Source organism: Notechis scutatus, chromosome 13 (assembly GCF_049901735.1).
Source record: "Notechis scutatus isolate UNSWTSFEM ecotype Mainland chromosome 13, rNotScu1.2, whole genome shotgun sequence".
NCBI classification, from domain to species: domain Eukaryota; kingdom Metazoa; phylum Chordata; class Lepidosauria; order Squamata; family Elapidae; genus Notechis; species Notechis scutatus.
In genome coordinates, this window is record NC_142021.1 from 3,536,116 (window position 1) to 3,553,370 (window position 17,255).

The window sequence follows — 17,255 nt, forward strand, 5'->3', positions numbered from 1 at the left end:
AAAAGATGTGGGCTGGGCTGGAGGCTTTGAAGAAGAAATTAAATAGCTACTTGTCAAAAATGGTACAGGGTCTCCCTCTTGAGCAGGGGTTGAACTAGATAATCTCCAAGGTACCTTCCAACTCTGTTATTCTGTTATACTTTCTATCTATAATGTCTTTTTTTAAAACTTCCTTCTGTTACATTTTATCCAGCCATAAATTTCGCCCTTTAAATGTTTTAAAATAAAAATTTTAAAGGTATAAAAACACTTAAAGGTGAAAAATGCAACAGACAGCAATGCATAAAATGCAGAGTTTGAAAGGAGAAAAATTCCGAGATATTTCAGAGGCAGAATCAGGGGACGAAAGAAACTCGTATCCAGGAGGGTGCTGATGGCAATTTGTGGTCATCACCGATGAACAGATCAAAGGATAAGCACAAGCTGGATGCACGTTGCTTGAATGTAAAAATTATATCAAACATAGAACTGTCTCCTCTTCCTTTAGGTTGTGACCCAAAAGCCAGCTCTCTAAATTAATATGGCTACTGCCCAAATCATGCATGTTGGCCAGAAGCATAAAACCTTGAAGGTATGAAACCCCAGATGAATAAAATGCTTAGGAAAGAAAATGGGGGATGTACTTTTGAATTTCCTTTCTTAACAGATGTGCAACTCCTTTTTGTCTGATGCAGGAAACGGCCCTCTTTCCAAGCCGAATTGCTTCTGAGCAAGAGTCCCTGATTCTAGTGAAAAGGCTGCTTGCAGTTTCAATTTCCTGCATCAGTTACCTGCGAGGTCTCTTCCCCGAAAGCTCTTATGGAAGCTGCTATTTAGAAGGTAACCATGTTTGCTGCCTTAACTGAGATTGCTCTGGAATAAGAACAGGCCATACCTCCCTTTTGGCAGCCTCCAGAGCTGTCTCCAATGTGGTGGCCCAAACCTGTCTCACATAAAACAGCTGAAGCATTCTAAGATCCAACTAAATTTATTCGCATGCAAAAAGTAAAACCAGTACTCCTGAACCTGCTTGAAGTTACAACAGTACTGAATAAAGTGATTGATGACTATCTTTCACAACTGTTGCTTTGTTGTTGTGATCAAAATTTGGATGTTTGGCAACTAACTCATATTTACGACAGTTGCAGTATCCCAGGGCTATGTGATCACCCTTTGTGACCACCCTTTGTGACCTTCTGACAAGCAAAGTCCCCTCAGGGAGAATTCAGGTTGCTGGGAATGTTTTCTTTCAAGCTGTTCGCATCTATGAGGGGCACCTAAGAGGTTTGGGAGTGAATGCAGCTCACGTGTGTGAGGAGCACATTTACCACCACACCAATCATAACATTTCGTTTCATAATTGCATATTGTCATGAAAATGAACCATGTAAATTGGCATATGTTCCTCAAAGTGATCTAGTTTAGTAGAATACAATAAAAAGACAAAAGATAATAGTTTTAAAAGGCAACTGCTACCCATAGCTCATCAAGTGAGTGTAATTATATTGCAGGGAAAATCACCTTACATTTTGATGCTATAAGGCTGTCATTAAATGCATTAAAAGTAATTGCACAATTCATAGTTTCACAATGTTCAGTCTTCACAGCACCTGAAAATGAAACACTGATTAATTCTACATCATTATGTACTTCTTTTTCCAGATATATGTTTAAAGATACTCAGAGAAGATAAAAGTTGCCAAGGATCACTTCAGGTAGTAAAATGGTAAGAGTGAGAAAATAACACCAGAATACAGAACTGAGCACCTGTCAGTATACTTTAAATATACAGCATTAATCAATGGTTGTTGCAAAGCCAGATAGATTCATTTTATTAGTGATCAGCTGTTAATTGCACCTGCCAGTTTAGAAATTTCTCTTATCAACAGATTTTTGATGTTTGCTCATCTACATTTCTTCTTTGATAGGATCCAGGGATGTTTTGATGCACTGGAAAAGAACTACGTAAGTTGTAATTAAACTCACATTGAAGGTGTCTTTGATGCAATGTGATTTCATCCCAAATTTTCAGAAAAAAAGTCTTCTTGTTCTTTTGCTTTGAATGACCATATACACAAAAGCAATTCCACACAAATGGTATGCTGAAAACTTTCAAATGCTTAACTTTGATACTTTGCCTTTGGAGTGACTATAGAAATGTTAATAAATCTAATTAATTGGCATATTTTTTAAGATTGCCTTATGCACTGCAATACTTTGCTTGAGACTTGAAAGACCACAACTTGCTATAATTATAAAAGATTTTAAGAAAGAGACTAGACCAGAGTAATTCAGTAAATTTTAAGCTGAGTATGCATTTGATCCCTGGTCTTTCTAGTCCTTGTCTAACCAAGGGAATATAAGTTATTTAAACCTTCATATTTGGTGCCAAATATCTTATCACAAATTCGTGCCACTGGCTGAGTGTTTCAAGTTATCCTAACAGTGCAATGCCACATGCTACATCTAAAGTTCTAGTGCCTTGATCCTCAGGTATATTATTGCTTTTTGGAGACATAAAATATCACGAAGGAAATATTTATTTAAAATATCATGAAGGGAATAAATAGTTTTATTCATGATTTTTTTTAAATTTTGAAAAAAGGTTGAGGGATGCAGTTTGGGTCCTTGGAAGAGCAGTTGAAATATGCAAAATAGTGATTTAGGTTGGAAAGTTCTGGTATAGAAAGAAAATTTATATCATATTTAGACAGAGGGAAACACAACTGAAAAAAAGAAAAAAAATCAATCCAGCTTCTGTCTTTGTAATGAAGCCAAATGGCCACAGAGTGTCAGTGATGTCCTTTCAATTCATCTGAGTCCTAAAATTCTTCAAATTCTTGATGGAGAAATTACATCTATTGCAGAAGTAGGTCTGTCCCATTGTGAAGAGGCAGGAGAACGATTTCTTCTCCACTTCCTTAACATGAAAGGAAGCAGTAACACCTCTCCTCTTAGGACAACCAACTAGCAAATAAAAACACTAAATAGAAGGGATTTTTCTCTTCTGGTGATTGTGATTGAAAGGCAATGATGGGCACACTGTAAATAAAATGCAGATTTTGAACAGTCTCTTTCTTTCTATTTTGCAGCTACATATGGCAGTTTTGGCAGTAAGTACTATGTACAAATCTTCTTCATTCTCAGTTTAGAAAGGGTAACTTGAGGAATCCTATCATATCATGACAAACACAGAAGGGTTTGTCTTTCATATCCAAAACATTGTCATCTCAACTCTTTTTTAAAAATATTTTTTCATTCCATCACCATCATTGTGATGGATCATTTCTAGAGTTGTTGCATATTATTTATTTATTAGAGTGGTAGTTGACCAGGATGGCATACATAGCACTCTCACCTCCATTTTTCTTCATTACACTGACACTACCGTGACAGGTAAAGTGCAAAGAATCTACAAGCTGTAATAATAAAGTCAAGGAGCAAAGTGAAAATGTACGGCTAAAAGTAGGTGTAACAAAGACCAAACTAAGGACAATAGTTACCACAATCAACCATAGTAGTGATATGGTGGATAGTTTCTGCCTTTTAGGAGCAACTATTAATAATAAAGGAGCAAGTAGTCACAAAATATGGTGCAGTCTACAGTAAGTGCTTGGAAGGTTTCAAGGCCATGGGCAAGGTATTCAGATGCCATGATATGTCTGCACTTACAAAAATCAGAATGGTGCAGGCATTGGTTTTTTTTCTGTGGTACTTTATAGAAGTGAAAGGTGAATTTGGAAAAGGCAGGACCGAAAGAATACTGACATTTTTGAATTTTGCTGTTGGAGAAGACACCTGAGAATACCATGGAACAAATGAAAACATCAAACAATTTTTTTCCCAAGGCACCCAAAGGCCAGGCAAGGAATAATGGATGAAAGCTGATCAAGGAGAGATTCAACCTAGAAATAAGGATAAATTTTCTGACAGTGAGAACAATCAACCCATGGAACAGCTTGCCATTGGACGTTGTGGGAGTTTCATCACTGGAGGATTTCAAGGGTAGATTGGATTGCCATTTGTTGGAGATGGTGTATGGTCTCCTGCTAGGGTGGGAGCGTTGGACTAGATGGCCTACAGTACAAGTTACCTTTCAACAGATTAATAATCTGTTAAATCTGTTAAACCCAGAATTCTTATTCAAGGCACAAATGACCAAGCTCAAATGATAATAATTCAGACAGGTGATGTCGTAGCTTTCTGCAGAAATCTATAATGTAGGGAAAGATGGAAGGAAAGATAGAAACAAAACTTTCAGCTGCCAGACAAAGGCAGATGGGCTTAGGTACAGTGGTGATGGTGCACTGTTGGAAGACCTGAAAGACCAGGTTGGAACAGATCCTTCTGGAGAAAAATCTATCTAATGTTGCTGAAGGTTTGTAGGAGATGACCAGGCTGAGACTGAGAGAGGGGTCAAACATTCCATCTGTCTCGAGTCAGTTTGTGCCCAGACGAGATCTAAGCCCAGCCCATCTTGAATTCCTTTGACTGTTATCTATTGCCAATTTGCTTTGACCATTAATAGTTCAGATTCTTGTTGAGAGCTTGTAATAAATCCTTATATTCATTTGAAGTTCCCGATTTCCGTGCTTGACAGAGTCGACATGAATCAATCAATCAAATCATATAGATTATTATATTTATATTTTTGCTTGAATCTAACAATCTGGAATATTGTGCTACATATTTTCATGAAAGTTATAAATTTGGGCAGGTTGAAGGAGTGTATTGCTTTGACAAAATCATTTCACAAAGCATTAACACCTCCCACTGGGGGAAAAAGACAAAAATGAAGTACTAATGCCAAGAAAGATAATTCTCTTCCAACTCTTCTATTTGCTATTGGAAAGATAAAGCCTTCCACTAGTGGAACAATTGAATGAGACTTCAAAGATGCACAAAATAGTTTGATGAGGCAAATTGCATCACTTCGCCATCTTAGCTAAATAGATCATGTTATCTCTGTTCTATAAAAAAACCCTCACTGAAATTAAATGCGGCCACACACTTCTACTAGTAGAGATTTTTAAAACAAATTTCTTTTGGGTTGGAAGGGTTGATGAATTGACCACAGTTATCTATGTAGGTGGTGAACAATTCTCTGGATAAGAGCTTGTCTTATGGAAAAAATTACTTAATTTCTCCAAATATAGGCACGCTCTTCTCATCATTTTATAATTTGCTCAGTTTATGTGACTAGTTACAGATGCAGGAAGAATGACAAAAAGAAACATTCCTGCAATTATGATTATCAGTCTGTGATCAAACAAAACTGTGGTTTGGCTTTCTTTTTGTTAGGATAATTCACTGAAAAGCCATATTAATTTTGTCTACTTTCTTGAAACAGATCTATACCAATCCCAAAGACCCTGAGGTAAGAGGTACAAGCTGTAAACCGCAAGCAGTACAGACAGATTTTTTTCATTTCATATTTAAGTCAGACGGGATTCATCTGATTAGTTGCCTTGATAATGATGCAAATCAAATATATAAATTCCCTTTAGTATCATTATTACATCTATTTTTTGCGGGCCACTTCACACTTTTTCCACCCTCCTTCAAACAATTTTTTTGCCCAAACCTCTGATTATCTTTGTGCATTAAATTTGCCTACTACTCAAGATACAGAAAATTTCTAATGGAAGGAAACTTATCAAGGAGGGAATCAACCTAGAATTAAAGATAAATTTCATGACAATTGTGGGTGTTTCATCATTAGAGGTTTTGAAGAAGAGACAGGACAGCCATTTGTCTGAAATGGTATAAGGTCTCCTGAATGAGCAAGGATTGGACTAGAAGACCTCCGAGGTCCCTTCTAATTCTGTTATTCTGATAATTAATAAACTATCTTTAAGGGAAAGTTTGATATTAAATTTATGCTGTAGCAATGATATTAGATTATTTCCTATTCAATACCATTGCCTATCTATAGGCCTTTCTCTGTTCTTATTACGTTGTACTTTTTTTCTGTCGTGTTACTGTATTTTTTAATTGACTGAATTGTAAACTTTTCTGAATAATAATATCACTGATCAAATATAAATTTATATTTGTACATTAAATAAGTACTTCAGTGTTCTCTTTAAAAAATGGAAAACAAGTTCTGTTTCCTGTTCCATCCTTAGCGCTTGACAGAATTTTATCAGTTCAAATTCAAATACTCAAAGAATGGACCCCAGATGGACTTTGCTAGGTAATTTTCTTGTTCTTTAATTTCTGGAAACATTAGACACTTTGTATTAAATACCTCATGAGCAGAAATTATTATTAGGAACCCAAATTCTGACTTTTTTAAAAATATTTTTAATATTAATTTTTTTTTTAATATTTTCATTGCATAAGTGTAGTCTCTAATGTATGTCTATTAACAAATTCATTATTTTTTCAGAACTATGGAAACTGATTACTGTAGCAAATTGCTGCTTACAGAGCAACCATTTTTAAACAATGGCTTCTCAGTCGTGCATCTAATCAGCTTGAAATCATAATAATAGCTCAAAACCATGTTGGAAAGTGGCAGGTGGATTAAAATTTTTTTCTCAGGATAGACATACAAGGAACTTTTTTCCACCTGGTGGTACAATTCATGTGGAAATATACTTTTGATTTTGAAGCACGTTTTGGGTATAATGTGGTAATCTTGGAAGTTGTGGGACAAAAAAATGGTTTGCCCCCTCAGCTGCTTTTTTGAACAGCTCACCCTTCATTATGCACCAGTCTTGTAGTCTCTGCTCACTGTGTGAACTTGTGAAAAATAGAAAGGTATGTTTTACCTACCATCCAGCCTTTTTTCTTTTTAATTTAAGCTGGGCCCATTCTGTCTAATGGGAATTTATGCACCATTTCTTATTTCTTTAGAAAGGACACACAAAGATAGAAGTTCAGTAGTCCAACAAAAGAGTATTCATCATCTTTTTGTGTGTTTGGAGATGTGCCCTGGTGCATCATGGTGTCAATTCACTGTTAATGACCCAGTTTGTAATTCTAGACAATTGCCAACCACCAATATGCCTTCGTTGCCCTATTTATCTTATTGAAATTATAAAAAGGACTCTACAGCTTTGTCCTGTCCTTCCAGTAAATGAGTCAGTGGGTGCTCTATATTTGTCCTTAATGTGCTGTATTTAGTTTTTACTCTTTTGACTTACGCTGCAGCTGAGAAGTGGTACTCCAATCCTAACAAATGTCTTAGTTGTGGAGTATACACATCTGACTTACTCTGACTTAATTAATGTATCATCCTACTTGTGGCAAATCCATCTGGATACTAGCTGTCTGTAAGAAGTCTTAGACTTCTTAGTAGGGAGTCCATCTGGTATTGGATCAATGTAGTGTTGGTTTAGGTATTTAACAATGGGCTCACAGCGACTTAGTGACCAAAATACTCTTGGATGGCACGTTTTGCTTGGATTTAGTCCATGTGCCTTTTTGTCCAATTTTTAGGATTGTTTAATCATTTAGTGTCCTGTGATAAGTACATACTTTTCTCTTTTAAAGAAAGCAAAAACAAAGCTCAGTTTACTATTCAATCTTTAGCATATAAACAAACAAACAAACAAACAAACAAATAAATAGTTTAGGAACAAACTTGCTAACATAAGCAATTAAAGTTTAAGGCAGTCATTTAGCTCTTAACAATTCCTATTTCTCACAATATGCAAAAAGAGCCCAAATTCTTCGCCCCATCCATTCAGGGAAGCCTCTGGCATTTACAGAATCTATGCTGGCAGGCTGCATGTGCATTCTTGGTTTAAGCCACATCAGTCAAGATCATTTTTAACATATGTGTTGTTTTTCTGGTAGTTCTCAAGTCAGCTTTCACAATGGAACAAATGGTGGTGAAATTAAAAAAGCCAGTATCCTACTGATCCGCAAATTATATATATTGATGCAGCATCTTGGGCCCCTACCCAATGATATTACTTTGACCATGAAACTGTTCTATTACAAAGATGGTAAGTAGCAAGATTTCCTAACTGTTCCGGCTTCCACTTAGGACAAAACCCAACTCAGAGATGTTAGAAGTTGCGATTGAAATGGCATTGGAGTTGCCAATGCAAGACTAGGGGTTTGCAACTCAGCTAGAAGTAAATGTGGAATCAATAATAAAGCAACAAGATCCCCCCTCTCCCCCCCCCACCGTGTGTGTGTGTGTGTGTGTGTGTGTGTGTGTGTGTGAGAGAGAGAGAGAGAGAGAGAGAGAGATTGCAAATCTTAGCTCAGGACTTGTGAACCTTGAAATGGGAAATAGTGCCCTCACTGCTGGTTCTGCTAAAAACCAGCTCTATCATTTCCTCTCCCAGTTGTTTGCACTCAGGTTGCTCTCTCTAGGAACAAGAATTTACATTTTTCTCCTTCCCTTTCCTCCTCTTTTCCTTCCCTGTTGTATTTTCTAGACGATAATATCTATCCATAATATTATTTTTATTAATCTAAAAAAAATCATGAGAAACATCTTGGCTGACTCATAAAGTAAACATTTTAATTACATTATTGGGGCAAATATGTGCATAAGATCATGAAATTTATTTAGATGCTTTGCCCTATGATAGATAGATGGATGGGTGGGTGGGTGGGTGGGTGGGTAGATGGATGGATGGATGGATAGATAGACAGAGATGGAAGACAGACAGACAGACAGACAGACAGACAGACAGACAGACAGACAGACAGACAGACAGACAGATTCTTGTCCAGGGGTCAATACCTGTTGCTCCAGATTTCACGCCCCCTTCCTTTGCAGTCACGCCCTTTGATTACCAGCCCCATGGCTTCAAGGAAGGCGAAAGCTCAGATGGTCTTCTTTTTGATGGTGACCCTGTGAACCTCAAAGTAGGATCTGTTTCCACTGGATTCCATGTGTTGAAAGTGAAGGTCACAACAGACAGCAAAAGGATGGGGATGCTGGAGAACAGTCTAGTGGAAGAGAATGGTCCCACTGAAATCTCCCACCAAGGTTTAGACTGTGATGATGATGATGAAGAAGAGGACAGCAATAAAGTACCAGAACAGGTTACATTGTCTTTTCCACAAACCAGCTTGTACAAAAATGAGGGTGACCTTGTAGTGGGAGTTTTGTTTTCCTAACATCAGTCGTAAAATGGGTTATGAAGTGGTTGTGCGTGGCCTTATTACTCAAAGGCAGGGCACCTGTTTTAAGTACTCCCAGTAAATATACTGTTACTTTTTTTTATTAAGGCAAAGCTGAAATACTTTATTCCTAGGAGGTTTATAGGTTTAAAGGTATGCCTAATTGTTCAGTAGGTTTGCTTTAAAAAACTTCCTGCATATGACATGAGTCTTTGAATATATATTGACAGTACAAGCTTAAATTGTCTTTACATTAGATCTGGATCTAGGATGATGGAACACACCAGATTCATTGAAGGTGGATCAACTCCATCTCCCATGAAGACCTGAAGGAAAGTTTAAGGGCTAAAGCTACATACAGAAAAGGCCCACAGATTAAAACTTAGGGAGAGCCAGTATTATTGGAAAGATCAAGATTTAAATGTATTAATCAATACATCTGCAAACAAATAACAGTAGCTCAGAGACCACCAAGAATTCCACAGTTCAATCCTGAACTACAGATACTCTCTTTGATTGTTACCTCACAGGTTTTTCTTGGTGAAAAAACATGGGAAGAAATGATACTGTTTGCAACTTTTTGAGCACCTATAAGGTTGCTTATCAATTTAGTAAATAAATAATTTGTCAGCAATGGGGAAAAGTTAATATTTGACTTCTTGTGAAGTGGAAAAGAGCTTCTGGTAACTTTTGTTAAAAAGCCTATTGTCCCCTAGGAAAAGGATTAAATTTGTCCATTATTATTCCTTCTCCTTTAGAGCAGGATATGACTCTTATTTTTATACTCTACCTGTAGACCATAACAGCAATCTGTTTCCAAAATGAAGAAAGCCCATCGGCCAATTTAATGAGAAGGCCCAGGTCAAAATGTAGCTGTTTTTGCACAGAGAAAAAAAATGCATCCCAATTTAGTGATTTTTACCCAGAAAAAAAGCCCCTCTAGAATTGTCCTTACAGTAGTTATTTCAGTCACATATCTGCATGCACACACACACACAAATTTCCCCCAGATAGATTTAAAAGGATTAGGTTTGTGCTGACACAAATCAGTCACATTAACAGAGACTGAATCTCATTTGTGTGATGTTGACAATGATCAAGGAAGGGTGTGGTGTTTGGTTTTTTTTTTTTTTTTTGGTATATGATTTTCTGTAAATGAATAAAGGTGGAATCCTCTCTGAAAGGGAAAGTTCTCCTGCAGGGAACTGTTAGTGAAAGTACATTTTAAATTTCTAATGGAAAATACGTATCATTCTCATTTCTCATACAGTGGCCAAGGTGATCTGGAGAAAGTGATGATGGTTAAACCATTAGAAAACTGATAGAGAAATCTACCTATTTTCTCTCCTGTGGTTATTCTAACAGTTTTTAAATTCCCTCATTACTTTCACTTTTATAGCGAGACTTTCAGTTGTGGTACGTTTAACTTGTGGGTTAACCAAATTCACACATCACAATGTATCATGCGGTGAATTGAGCAATACCTTTTATTGTCAGTTAGGCAAATAAGGTAGTTACGTCTTCCTTTAACGGAAATGAAAGAAACAGAACATTACATGGTGACTTGTTTTGCAGAGGAAGTTTATGGCTGCTTGCGTGGATAAAAATAGGATGTTTGAAGAAAATGCAATGTCACAGCACATGCCCCCTTTGAATCCAGATAGAACAGGTATATCTATCTAAAACATACATTATGTGTACATCCCAGAGGCATTTTCTGTCATTAATTGGACATTGGATTTATATGACATAGTTTGCTTGGTTTTGAGGTACAGATTATCCTTATGACCACAATTCAGCCCAAAATGTCCATTGCTAAGTAAAACAGTTGTTAAGTGAGTTTTGCCCCATTTTACAATCTTTTTTTGCCACAGTTGTTACGTGAATTGCTGTGACTGTTAAATTAGCGACACAGTTGTTACGTGAATCTGGCTTCCCCTTTGACTTTTGCTTGTTAAACAAGGTCACAATATTTTTCAATGAACAAATAATGCCTACTTTCATACAGACCAAATTTCTGTTTAGATAGATTACTGTCATTTTCCCACATCTTTGATTATTTTTACATACAAAATATTTTCAATGTGTGCCTGCAAATTATATAAACTATTTGTTTCAGAAACAATCAGAAAGGATGGAGCTGAAGAGACAGAGACAGAGAAAGAATGCGGTACTAAGACACCTCACAAAGTGAGCATAGCTGTTTTGACTTGGTTTTTTTTTTTTGTCATCTGGTGCTAGCCAAAACTTCGTGTTTGACAAGAATCTAAGTGAAACCTGTATCCATACGCTGAACATTTAAAAGACAGACAGAAGCTTAGCCTTTGTCTGTTTCTGGCCTCAGAATTCATAGGCTCGGTTTGCCTGGTAGAGTTGAAATGATATTTTGTTTGAAGTAGTGGCTGAATAGGTTTCTGGGCTGCTTGTTCCATTAAGCCCCATTTCTTGCTTAAAAATAGACACTTTTCTTGAGTCAGCAATCCCAGATTTGCTGAGTCATTGCACGGAGCAACAGTCCTCATTAAATACCATGACACTGTGCTTTTTCCAGAAATGCCAGTTAATACCTTATATTACAATCTGGTGTACATTTGCAAGAGAACATTCCGTCAATGAAGAATTGCTATGAGCCCATTGTCTCTTCTACCTTTTGGTGCCCAAGCGGTACATTTATAGCACCAACAATTTTTCGGTTCGCTGATAGGTTTTTATTTTCTTTTTTTCATGGGGAAACTGTTGTTCCCTATTTTGCAGCACTGGTAGACTTGAACTATCATGTGGCTCATTTTATGGAAAAAAAGAAATCAAGCCACTAGGCAAAACCAGTTTCTTTGTCTGGAAAAGCTATTACTTTATGAGTGATTCATTAATTCTGTTCTACTTAGCAGAGGGACTTTCCCTACCTATTGTCTCACTAGGAAATAGGTAAGCACAATTATTGGGCAGCAGGTCCCTCATTGGAATCCATGCGGTGGAGTTCAAAAAAACCCACAACTTGACACATCGTGGGTGAAATATTTGGATTTAGATTGTGCCAAATACCACTAAATGTAGGCAAAGGAAGCTAAGGAATGTAAGGGGGTGAGTTTCAATCTCTTTCTTTGCAGTTTACTGTACAACCAAATTAAGATGACTTGGCTTCCTGAATTGTACTTCCTTTTCTGTATTTGCACAATGCACTAAATCATAAACCATTGGATATGTCTAGTTTAATTAAAAGAAGGACTAGATGTGGCATGATAGCTGTGTTCCAACATCTAAGAGGCTGCCACAAGCATCTGAAAGGCAGGACAAGAAGCAACAGGTGGAAACTAATCAAGGAGAGAACCAACCTAGAACTAAGGAGAAATTTCTTGACAGAACATTTAACAGGCAGTTGTGTGAAATTATATAGGGTTTCCTGTTGAGAAGGGATTGGACTAAGAGACCTCCAAGGTCCCTTCCAGCTCTGTTAACTACTGTTGCAGAATTTACCATATCAGTTTTTAATATTTTAATTTTCCTTTCTCCCAGGTCCAAGAAAAACGTCCTTCTAAACTCTCATTGGAAACCAGAATGGTAACCGCATCCTTAGCGCCTACTTCTCCTTTTGTCCTATGTTGTTAAATTTGCCCTGTCTCAAAATCATTAACATATTAGACATTGTTGTTGATAAGTACCTGGAGCAAGGACAGGAAATGATGCTATCAGGATATGAATGATCTATTGATATATCAGGATGCCAGTTCTATTGACTAGGTATTATGAAATACAGAACCCAAAACCATGATTTCTAGTTTTGGCAGCAAATTACATATAAACTCTGGTTGATCATGCAAATTTAATTCTGTCTGCAGCTTAATGAGTCTCCTCAATCCATTTTTATTATCCTTTGATTATTTTCAGATTTATTATCATGGGGCTCTATGGTACAACCTAAATATGCTAACACATATCATATGTGAGTTTTTTAAATGCAAGCTTGCAATACTTGAAAAAAGAAGCCTGAATAGATTTTATTTGTCTGTTGGTTGAATTTCTGTGCCACCCATCTCCCCTACACAAGGTGATTCTGAGCAGCATAAAAATTCAGAAGAGATTAGATTTGAGCTTTGAGATGATGAAAGTGACATTAAATAGTAAGCTAATGAAGAAATTAGAGGAGACAAGATTGCAACTCCTTGTATGTACCTTAATTGCTTTTAAAATTGCCGTTTGTCTGCACATAGAACATATGCCTGGCCTCTTAAATCTGGTAACTGTCCAAATGTCTTTTTTATTTTTAAACATGACAATTACATTCCCCTCATTTTAGAGATGCTACACCCATTACAAAGAAACTGAATTGTCTAGGATCCCAAACAAAGTATAATTTGCTATTGTTGGGAAGTGTTGAGCTTCCCCTAAAAGTTAGTTTTCCAGTTTTTTCCTATCCACCCTTCAGCTTGGTAGAAGAATGGCAGGGAAAATATTGTAGCAGACAGGGTGGGGACCCTTTTCCATCCTTTCCTAGGAAACTCTACCATCTCCCCATCTCTAATATTGGTCTTGGCAGTTCCCAAAGGCCAGAGGGCGGGTCATGATCTCCTCTCTTGTTTCCATCCAAGGGAAGTGCACAAGGAACATCTGTCTGTGAGAAGGCAGAGAGCAGGTCTCCAGAAGATGGAAATGCCTTTCTTGCTGCGTCATTTTTCAATGGACATGCTTATGTGGAAAGAATTCCACAGAATTCTTCATTTTCCTTTTGTGTTTTTCCTTACTGTATTTGGTAAAAAAAATTGTAAGCCTTTAAATGAGTTCCAGTTCTTGAGTTTAATCTAATTTAATCTAATTAAGATTTATTGGTTAATTAACCCAGAGAGGCATATCAGTAACCTTTCTACTGGTTGAGAAACATTTTCACCCTACCTTCCATTAAATGATGAAAAAAGTTAAGCTAAAGATTCACCCTAGATCTGATTTGAAACTAGCAGAATTAAATATTAAAATAAACCTCCAAAGACACTTTTTCTCCAACAACAGACACGTCTGTAATTTGGGATGACTAAACTACCGAGATTTTGAAGGTGTAATGGTTTCCCTGTAAAGAATTACCATGAGCCATTACTGGACCAGCCAAGTGAATCCATTACTGGCCCAACAATAAATCCTATCATCTTAGAGACCCGCAGGAAGATATGATTCACAAGGCTAATTGGGGAGGCTTGTAAAATGCACTTAAGACTTTTCTAGTGTGGGAACAAGGATCCTCTGGACCGTTAGTTTGGAGCACTGTGGAAACATTCTCTTCTAACTTTGGGAATACCAGATACCCTTCCCTGATGCCTATGCAAACTTCGCAGCAGATAGTTTCTCTTTGTGCCCTAATAGAGAAACATCTGTCCCTGCCTAGGATTGAACTCTCAACTTTCTGAGTGGGAGGGGAACATCTTCACCTCAAGGATAACATAGTGTATTCTACCAGGGGCATGGCAGAATTTTACAAAAAGAAAACATTAGCTTTTCTGTGAAGTTTTAGATCAGGGAACCCTAAACTTTTCTATCATTAATTCACTTCCTTTTGGTTTTTCCAGTTTTGACATTCCACAAGGAGTACATTTTGCTTGACTGAACATAAAACTCATCTTCTTTTGTCCTCTTCTTTTACATCAATGGTCAGAGCATAAGCTTGTATAATTGTCATATTTAAGGATTGCTCACATGATGCTTTCATATTTAACAAAAATTTGTGAATAACAAAGGCTTCCAGTTAGTCCATTACAATGACATTTTACTGTAATAGCATTTTCCATATTTCTTGGATAATATCATAGATTGAACTGAGGTAATTGTGCGTGTGTTGTAATTCTACAACTGAGCTATAATATGTCCTCAATGAAGTTACTCAGTATGGCTGAAACAACATTTGGATTGGGAACTAAATCCTGCATGCAGTTTATTAATTTGTTTTGGATGATACTGTATTTCAAAGAATGATACATCACTTTTCCCTGGTAAGGTAATATGATTCTACGAAACATGATATCATACAGGATTAAATTAGTAAACTGCACACGGAGTTTTTAGAATATGGAATCAGTATCTTCGCAGAATTGTGACCCATTTCCTGCTTTTCCATCAAAATAGTTGAATGGGGAAACATCTTTGCATTAATTAACTGTCATGTAAAAATGGTCGCAATGACACTTGCATTATTTTTACCTACCTATGTTACAAATGTTTTCCTTTCTTAATTTACAAAAATTCAGATTTCCGATCAGGAATATGTAAGCAAAATCAGCAATTGAGCAACATTTTGAACACCAGAAATTCCTTACCAACCATATTATACTGGGAATTTAAACTTGGAGAACATGCAATAATGACAAAATTGCCAGCTCATATTAATAACAGATGTTTGACAAATTTAAGCAAGAATGGTTTCCATATATAGCACATATTAGTCATACAGTTTATATGAGTCGGTTGTCAAGCGTCTGAATTTTGGTGACATGCTGTGGGGATGCTGCAATTGTCATACATGTGAAAAATGGTTATAAGTCACTTTTTCAGTGCTGTTGCAACTTTGAATAGTTACTAAACGAACAGGTGTAAGTCAAAAACTACTTATACTTGAAGTGGTATTTGATCAATGCAGAATAAAATGATACTACTATATTTCACATGACTTAGAAAGCATAATTCTGTTGTTGCAATCTAAAATTTGATTAAGCTTTTTGGGTGTCAAATCCCATTTCTTACTTATACAGTATTCAATTTATAATGATTAGAAATTGAAATAACATTTGTTTGGCAAATCAGTGTTCGTCATTAGCAGATCCATCCTGTTAATTTTTAGGGCAACAGGGAGGCCGCTATATGAAAGGATAAATAATCTTTAGCCCCAAGAGTAGGTGAACCTTCCCAGAGCCCCTCCAAATGTTTCCAAGTTGTAACCGTTAGTACTATTGAAGAGCAGAATAGCTAGATATAGAGAGAATAATCATATTATCCTGTATTTGATTAATCATATTATTATTACTGACCCAGATATGTTCATTGACTTGGGGTATCTATTATTGACTTGAGTTAGTCCAGCAGCAATTTTAGTTTTATTCTAAGAATGTTGTTTGCTGCCTCTTTCATCCTTTCTTTTATTTGTATAAGATAAACATAAACAGTATTAGCATTATTCCCTTATCTTTGGACTGAGTCCAGCAATCCTTTTTTGTGAGTGAAGGGCAGTATTGAAAATTTCAAAATATAAAACAGAATGTGTAAATATGAATATGAATTCTTGTATTAAATGTTCCCTTTGGTGGTTCTTGCAGACATGGCAAATGGACTTTGCTTCCAGCCAAGAAAACACGAGTGCACCAAAGAAGAAGAAAAAGAAAGTCAGCACAACACTTGATTTGATTCTTGCCCCTCAAAAGTTATGACAGCCTCAGAAGCAATAGCTATAGCTGTAATGCACCTGAACAGTAGTATCTGATCTGTTACCTACTTTGGGTAAATTTCTACAGACAGCATATATTTGGGACAATGGCAACTTTGAGCCCAGTTGGAATAGGGAAAAAATGGGGCCCTATTAGCTCAGCTGCCTTGAAGCTATATAAACATTTTGCCATTTGTGAAGGCATCTTTCATTCTTGTCTTTGATAAAAATTTATGTCAATGTAATGAGATTGTATCACCCTGTCAGTTAACAGTTTATACTATATAAATACAGTTTATAATATATAAATACTAAATACAGCTAAACTATAGGACGGTACCTTTGTATCATTGTGCTTCCCTGGGCACAAAATTTCCAGAGATGTTTGTTGTGGATTATTTTACATGGAGGAGAATACATTGGAGATGTGTTTGTGTTCTGTGTGTTCTCCCGTTTTCTCTTTATTTTTTAATAAATACAGAAGAACCACATGTATAGCTCTCATTCTTAATCACAGACTGGGTTTCATTAATAATTGCATTTCTTGGTGGTGGTATTCAGTAGGGTATATGGAACCACCAGTTATCAAAAACACCAGTGCTAATTTAAATAGCTATCAGTAACTTCATTCTAACTTGATTAAGCTAACAAGAACCCAGGAAAAAAAAGCACCATTTCCTCAGTTTGCATGGCTAGACTTATCTCGAGTCTCAACTTAGTCATTTCTAGAAAACATTTCAGTTAGCGGAACCTGACAATTTCATTTTCCTGTAATGGTGTGTTTTTT

At 36.5% G+C, this 17,255-nt stretch overlaps 1 protein-coding gene across 2 annotated transcripts in view; it reads left to right on the forward strand.

The window, feature by feature from the left end:
* The window catches only part of HORMAD2 (HORMA domain containing 2), a 20,630-nt gene extending 3,672 nt beyond the window's left edge, over window positions 1-16,958 (forward strand). Inside the window, exons 2-14 of one of the 2 annotated variants that reach the window (XM_087942717.1) lie at window positions 488-571; window positions 675-819; window positions 1,642-1,705; window positions 1,908-1,944; window positions 3,072-3,092; window positions 5,330-5,356; window positions 6,108-6,175; window positions 7,786-7,937; window positions 8,726-8,994; window positions 10,648-10,741; window positions 11,192-11,262; window positions 12,586-12,630; window positions 16,362-16,958. In XM_087942717.1, the coding sequence (XP_087798843.1) occupies window positions 521-571; window positions 675-819; window positions 1,642-1,705; window positions 1,908-1,944; window positions 3,072-3,092; window positions 5,330-5,356; window positions 6,108-6,175; window positions 7,786-7,937; window positions 8,726-8,994; window positions 10,648-10,741; window positions 11,192-11,262; window positions 12,586-12,630; window positions 16,362-16,472 (1,155 nt within the window). In that variant the 5' untranslated portion in view covers window positions 488-520 and the 3' untranslated portion in view covers window positions 16,473-16,958. Of the gene's footprint in view, window positions 1-487; window positions 572-646; window positions 820-1,641; window positions 1,706-1,907; window positions 1,945-3,071; window positions 3,093-5,329; window positions 5,357-6,107; window positions 6,176-7,785; window positions 7,938-8,725; window positions 8,995-10,647; window positions 10,742-11,191; window positions 11,263-12,585; window positions 12,631-16,361 lie in introns of both variants that reach the window. The other variant, XM_087942716.1, reaches the window with a different exon arrangement.
* The last annotated feature ends 297 nt before the right edge of the window (window positions 16,959-17,255 follow it).